The sequence below is a fragment of the Lactuca saligna genome, chromosome 3, assembly GCF_052625555.1.
Source record: "Lactuca saligna cultivar CGN05327 chromosome 3, ASM5262555v1, whole genome shotgun sequence".
NCBI classification, from domain to species: domain Eukaryota; kingdom Viridiplantae; phylum Streptophyta; class Magnoliopsida; order Asterales; family Asteraceae; genus Lactuca; species Lactuca saligna.
Genome location: NC_136419.1, coordinates 51,322,887 through 51,329,811, shown reverse-complemented (window position 1 = coordinate 51,329,811; position 6,925 = coordinate 51,322,887). Strand labels below are relative to the sequence as shown.

At 33.8% G+C, this 6,925-nt stretch overlaps 1 protein-coding gene across 2 annotated transcripts; it reads right to left on the bottom strand.

The window, feature by feature from the left end:
* Positions 1–3,644: 3,644 nt before the first annotated feature.
* On the bottom strand, positions 3,645–6,569 carry LOC145036522 (TPX2 (targeting protein for Xklp2) protein family). 2 transcript variants are annotated; one of them, XM_078984980.1, is made up of 9 exons: positions 6,431–6,569; positions 6,182–6,284; positions 5,116–5,826; positions 4,837–5,031; positions 4,685–4,755; positions 4,476–4,578; positions 4,299–4,370; positions 4,125–4,220; positions 3,645–4,035 (listed from the first exon to the last, which is right to left on the bottom strand). In XM_078984980.1, exons 2-9 carry the CDS (start codon positions 6,221–6,223, stop codon positions 3,796–3,798), a joined length of 1,530 nt encoding a protein of 509 aa, XP_078841106.1. In that variant the 5' UTR covers positions 6,224–6,284; positions 6,431–6,569; the 3' UTR covers positions 3,645–3,795. The 2 variants fall into 2 exon arrangements, with proteins under 2 accessions (XP_078841106.1, XP_078841107.1); XM_078984981.1 differs by having other exon boundaries at positions 6,182–6,307; positions 6,431–6,561.
* Between the last annotated feature and the right edge of the window lie 356 nt (positions 6,570–6,925).

Sequence of the window (6,925 nt, the reverse complement as noted above, 5' to 3'; positions counted from 1 at the left end):
ATAGTTGGCTCATCTGGGTATCTTGGCCTACCGTACAAAACAATACCACCTTAACCCACCACCCGACATGTCGACATATAAACCAAACAAGAACATAAACACAAGAACCTTTCTACACTAGTCTACAAGTCTAACATATCACTACTGCATATCGAGCCTCATACAGTACTCTACGTCACTACTGACAGATCACTAATGAATGCATATCTATATGTAGTAAAGGTGAGATAGAAAGTCGAACATGTGATCCCACTCTAGAGCCACAACCATACAAGGAATAGATAAGAAAACCTACATCAAGAGTTCTCAGGTTAGCCTATATGAATGCATACAATCCCTAGGGCACTCAACTAGACGATCATTGACCCCTGGTACTCTAACCATCATACCACTACTCTTCTATCCTAACATACAAGGATATATACAGTAACATATAGTATAGTAAGGAAACTCACCTGAATCGAAGACCCACGGAAACATAGCAATGCCCTCACTTCCTGCACTAATCGCCCCGCGAACCAATTAACACCAAAAAAACATATATCATTAATCAATAACCCAAGTCCTTCAAGTTTGACCCAAAGTCAAAGTGGTCAACAAAGCCAACAGTTAACTAGGTCAACACTCACCATGACGTGGAGACCTCTTGGCCATGTCGTGGGTATGGCAGGACAAAATAGTCAACATATGGGACCTCGCCATGTCATGCCAATCCATTTTCCATGTTGTAGATCCTTACAGAATTCCATATTCTTCATTAAGTGCTCAAACCTTATAGATCTAAATCCATAACTTCAAATCCGGTCTATTTCAAAGACTTAATGGATAAAGTTTCCAACTTTATCCATTAGGACTCCACCACAAGAAAGATCTACGATTCTATATCCAATAAGTCCTCAATGAGGTTATAAATTAAGCATGGACATAGGGTACTCCAAATATTTCTCTTTTTCTTATTCATCATAAGCCTAAAGACCCTAAGAAGTCATCACAAGCTTTGATGTTCTTCAAACTCCAAGAGCATCCATGGAAGGGACCAAAATCATACAAAAAAGAACTTAAACTTGACTTAAGAAGAAAAAGGTCAAGATGAGAGCTTTATACCTCCAAAAACTCATAAATCTAAAGGAGATGATGATTCCAAGTTGGTCGCTTTCTCCTTTGCACCAAAATGATATTTTTCCTTCCTCAAGCTCCTCCAAAATCCAAGAACAAAGTCTTCAATCAAGAAAACAAGCTCTTGGAGGCTAGGGTTTCATTATGAAGAGTTGTAGGGTGGAGACGATGCCCTAATCCTTGAGATTAGGTGCTTAAATATGGAAGAAACCCTAAAAGGTCATGGGCGTGGGCTGCAGCAACTACTATGTCGTGGCAGTCATCAAATGCGTGTTTCATGCATTTGGCATGCTACATCTTGGTGCTCCATTCACCATGTCGTGACACTAGATATTTCCTAAAAAAATCCAACCTTTGATCCCTTTAAGTCCTCAGTTGATCCATCATGGAAAATCGGTGTTACATTCTTAATGTTAATATGTAATGGGGTTGGAATTGTGTGAATCATGGTTTCTATCATCCGTAAGGTGTGAGAAGGTTGGAAATTGAAGGTCACTTCGTGAAAATCCCTCTAATATTTTAGTTTCATCTCAAACTGATTTCTAGTGTTATTTGTTCATCAATTTCTGGATTTCAAAGAACATCAAGAAAGAGTTCTACAAGGTTGCTAGATGAGAAAACTCTTTATTCAGTGATTCATTATGCTTGATTCGCTTTATCAACTATTATTTGTTGTAATTTAGTTTTCGTATAGACAATGTTATCAACTGTTTGATTTCTCTAAGAGTATGCTTTTTACAAATTCAACCAAATTCTTGTTTACATCAGATTCATATAGACACTAATTGTTGAATTGTCATTGTAGGGTGAGAATCAACAGGCCAGACACCTCCTAGTTTCTAGATTGAAGCCCCAAAGACAAGTTTTTTGGAGGTAAGAGCTAGTGGGTTTTATCTCCTTCGTGATTTTTGTTTGTATTTTTTTAGAAAAGTTTGTTATGTTTCTTAGCTTTGATTGTTGAGTGCATGTTTTGGTATTGTATTTTGGATTGGATTACTTAATGATGATGGAATGGTGACAGGTGGATGCGATTCAAATGACTTCAGATGGAGGGCAATATAGGAATGGTGGTGGAAATTTTTGGCGAATTGGGCATTGAATTGAGACGTGTGAAGAAACGACATGTTCATGAAAGAATCTGTGTGCATGTATCCTATGATGACTTGGTTGAAGTTGAGGATCCGAAAGAAGAGACGATCTAATACCAAACGAGAAGGATATCGAGAGAAGTTTTACGATGGTTTTCTTTTATAAAATCTTTGACTTTGATTGGATTGGTTCTTTTTGTGGTGAATGAATGAATGGAAGTTTTGATGTGTATTTGTGTGTAATATAGTCAATTTGTAAATATTATTTAGTAGTATTGAATATGTTTATTAAAATGTAAAATGTTATAAATTAAATGGAAAATTGTAAACAAATTATTATAAAAAATGTTGTTTGGGGGTAATATAGTCATTTTGCACAGTTAGATACAAAATCAAACAAGTTTCAGTCAGAAATGGTCAGAAATTCTAACCCGGTTAGCAACTATTAAACGACCCCTAAGTGCGACCTGAGTCGGAGAAAAAAAAAACATTTCCATATGTTTCATTAATTTGTTCTTTAGTTTTTTGTGTGTGAAAGCAATAAATAACATCGCCATAGGCTATTGTTTCTTCTATTATTCTTCGGCGACCTATGTTGATTTGTTACTATGGAAGCCAACTTTAAAATACATATAAAATTCTAAATTGAACTAAAGTAAGTAAAAAAAATTCTAGCGACAAGATATCATGATCACCAATTCAAAATATATTATATACTAGCTGTGAGATCCGTATATTATACGGGTTGATTTAAAAAATAATTAAACTTAAAGTATAAAAATAAAATAATTTTTAATGTACAACTTTAAAATAAGAAAGAAAGAAACTTATTTATTACAATTTAATATCATATATATGATATTTAATACTTTACATATATACGTATATGATTTTAATTAAAAATTAAAACAAACCAAAAATTGACAAGTGGATAATATTTATTTCAGAATTACCACAAAATGATAAGTATCAAAACTCATGAGAGATTGACAAGTGGCAAAAAAAACCTTCATTTATTAAGGAGGACTTGTTTTACCTATGATCAACTATTTTGTCAAACATAGCCCTAAATAAAATTTAATTATTCAAAAAAAATAATCACTCTTCTAAATGTGTTCAGCTGGGGATGCAATTTGGTTCGAAACACGACGTTTACTATGGAAATTGTTTCTTCTATTCATATTTAGGATCAAATTAATCAAGACATTTACTAAATTACTACACTACTATTTAACTCAAGAAAAAGATACATGTATCACATTCTTGAATATACCAATTTTCTTCAGTCTTTTACAAATCCTTTAACCATGATTTCTCTTCCAATATTATATAGGTGTTAGGTTTTCGATCGACAAACACACGATAATGAATGTGATACAATATACACATGATTTCTCTTATTCTTAGCATCAACGTAAAAAAAAATGCAAAACAGTTAAATACCATTATTTTCAAGACTATAAATTACTAAATCTATAAAGAAAGGTTTTGTAGTCACAATTTGTTACAATATCCACATATCTTTTATTCTTCTCTCTTCTCTACCTTTTACTACAACATACGTATAAAACACCAACATTCATAAACTGTTTCAAGATACAACCCCCACCACTACATGACCCGATTTAACACCCCTCAATTCCGGCTTCTTTTGTTTCTTTACACTCGCATCATTTTTCTTCTCTACACGACTTTTCGCGACACTTTCCGAAACACGAATCCTATTGGTCGCTAAATTCGAACAACTCGGTCTTATGTCCGATGGAACAGAGGATTTGACTGCATTCTTCGCCACTGAATTTGAACGGGGCCGCGTTTGATTTGGTGTGACCTGGCATTTCCCAATTATTAATTTATAAATAAATAATAATCAATGATTTTAAAATAGAAAAATATATATTAATTGTAAATTGAAAATACCTTGTGTTGATCTGAACCATTGTAGAAAGAAGGCATTGGTTTTGCTTTGAAGTTGAGGCTTTTTCGAAATTGCTTTATTTCAACTGCTTGTTTTTCCTAAAAATAAATAAAATATTATTTTAGCATAAAATTTTATTTGATGATGTCATACTTCATATAACATATATAACATACCAGTGTTTTTGCTTCAACTTGGTTAATCTCAGCTTCTTTAGCATGCATTTTCTCCGCAATTTTCATATAGAACTGCATTACATTTATACAAAGACTCAGGTTTTACGATACTAACCCTTTAACAATTCAAATTTGGCAAAACTAAACCTTCAAGAAAAAACTATGAACATTTCTTACCTCTTTCCTGTTTTCTGCTCGTTGATCAGTTTTTAAACTGAAACCTGCACAACTCTGAGTGACATTGACATGTGTTTTACTTGAACTGATACTCTGTTTTGGCCTGATAAATTAAGTAAGATGGAGTTTAGAGTCCACATTTATAAAAAAAAAAAAAGATAAAATAAAAAAAAGATAAAAACTTTTAATGGTTTTACACTTTTGCTAACCTGGTAACAGTAGGAAGAGACTTCTTTAATAGGGAAGACTGAGGTTTGACTTCTTTTTCAGATCTTGTAACCTTCAAGATGTTAAAATCCGATAAATAAATATGGTTATATTGTTGTAAAATGAAAAGTAAGAAGATTATTTACGATTTTACCCCTGAGCAAGGTAAGGGACTAGAAGGTCTTGGTGACTTCTTTTCTGGTTTCTTTACTAAACTTTTGCTTCCACTTGTTTGAGGTTTCATTGAACCTTTGGATGCTTCATTAGACATGTGCTTTTGAAACCGATCAATGTTTGGTTGAGTCTTTAGTGTTGCTCTTGTAAGTTTCTTTTCTGATGCATGCTTTACCTAAAACCAGTATAAATCGAGCTTTTTAAGCATGAGAAAATATATGAAAAGAATATTCAAAAAACAATGTTTAGAAATATTTACCTTGGGAGAAAATGTTCTGATAGGTTCAGTCACTCTGGTGCTAGTGTTATCATCATCTTTCTCAAGTGTTTGATGAGTAAGGGGCAAATCAGTCATTTCTGATGCCAAATCCACAACTATTTCTTCAGTATTTTCCACTACAATCTCAGTTTCACTTTCATGTGTCCCATCAATCTTCACATGTTCATGAACACTCACATGACAATCGATCATATTGACAACAGGAAGAAATTCGCAACTTTGACTTTCATATTCTTGACTAATAGTATCTTCATCACATATTGAATTATGGGGGATCTCATCAAAGCATGCGAGATCCAATCCTCCATTGCCATTCTCATCGTATAAAGCTTCAACATTTTTTCCATTTTCATGGTGTTGAATTGGGGTTTCTTTAGTGTATTCAGAAGGATCAGAAGTGGAAGAACTCTCATTGCCATTACAAGATTCTTCTAACTCAAGGAGGTTGCTGTTTCCACTTGTTGGGAAGTCTCCTCCATCTTGGGATTCAGAAGAACTTTGCTTCAAAAGAGCTTTTCTTCTAAACTGGGCCTCGAAATATGCCTTCTTCTCTGTAACTGAACCTGGTTTTGAGTATTTCTCAACCTCTTCAAGGTATCTATTGTGAGAAAAAATTGATCTTCTTTCCCAAGATAATGATTCAGATTCGAATCTTCCAAAGGAGATTGAACCAGAGTGCAGGAGGTCAGCCTGTGTAATTGAAGAAACCAGACATCAAAATCCTTTCATTTGAACAAATCAACTGAAACTTAAATATTTGCAAATTCCACCTTTAAGATCACAAATTACACCACAGATAAATAGTGGAAGTAAACTCAATCAAAAAAATGTGCAGTGAACAATCATTGAATGTGATCCGTGAGAAATTTGGTTAAAGTAGATATATAGAACAAATTTATTGGTTTTAGGGTAGGTAATTAACACGAAACCGACATAATAAAAGACAGGTAATACAAAAAAATGGAAAGAAATTTTCTGAATCAAATCCAAATCCAGATAAATCAGATCTAGTTGAGATAATAACCATGAAAATAAACGAAATTACCTGAAAACTTAACCTAAAGGGCTCTTGGATTTCCCCTGCCATTTACTGAGACCACTTCAAAGCATCATACACCTCTCGAATTGGCAAATATTCAACAAAAACCCTAACACAAATCAACCAAAAAAACTGCATCAAGTGACCCAATAGAGAGATTCAGCAACTTCGGAATACACATCGTGTTTGTTTGTGTGTGTAGCGAAAGAAATAGATAATCACATGATGCAACACAGATTCGTAGAGATCACTTACCATCAGGAGGATGATCAACTGAAGGCAAGTATCTGTGTGCGTTTGTTGTTGAATCGGAATCGCTTCTCTGCTTTGAAGACGAATGTGTATGAGAGAGAGAGAGAGAGAGAGAGAGAGATCAACGCCTTTTGGTTGTGGCGTAACTGGAGTGAAGAAAAGCCTGCATCATCATGTGTTGTGTCTTTGTGTGTGTGTGTGTTTTAGTGTGTGTTTTTGGAGGCTGTTGGTGGTCAAAATGTTAAGATGTGGCCCCTCAATCACTCCGCCTTTTCATCTTCTTCCATCTTGTTCCGGTCTTAATCAACATTTTCTCTTCCAAAAGTTTCCTAAACGGGTCAATTAACCAATATTTAATATCAAAATGACTATTATATTTTTTTTTTAAATCAACAAGATAATTGTGTGGTTATTATTGCATTTATTTTTGACTTTTCAATAATTTGTCTCATCTTATCTTATTAATAATAAATTTGTAATATTTTTCATTTCTAGTTG

Excerpts from the sequence above, each read along its gene's own strand:
- LOC145036522 (XM_078984980.1), bottom strand. The coding sequence starts at position 6,223 with ATGGCAGGGGAAATCCAAGAGCCCTTTAGGTTAAGTTTTCAG. Across the intron at positions 5,032-5,115 it reads TCAGAACATTTTCTCCCAAG|GTAAAGCATGCATCAGAAAA; the intron begins GTAAATATTTCT and ends TACTGGTTTTAG. Across the intron at positions 4,756-4,836 it reads GTCCCTTACCTTGCTCAGGG|GTTACAAGATCTGAAAAAGA; the intron begins GTAAAATCGTAA and ends AACATCTTGAAG.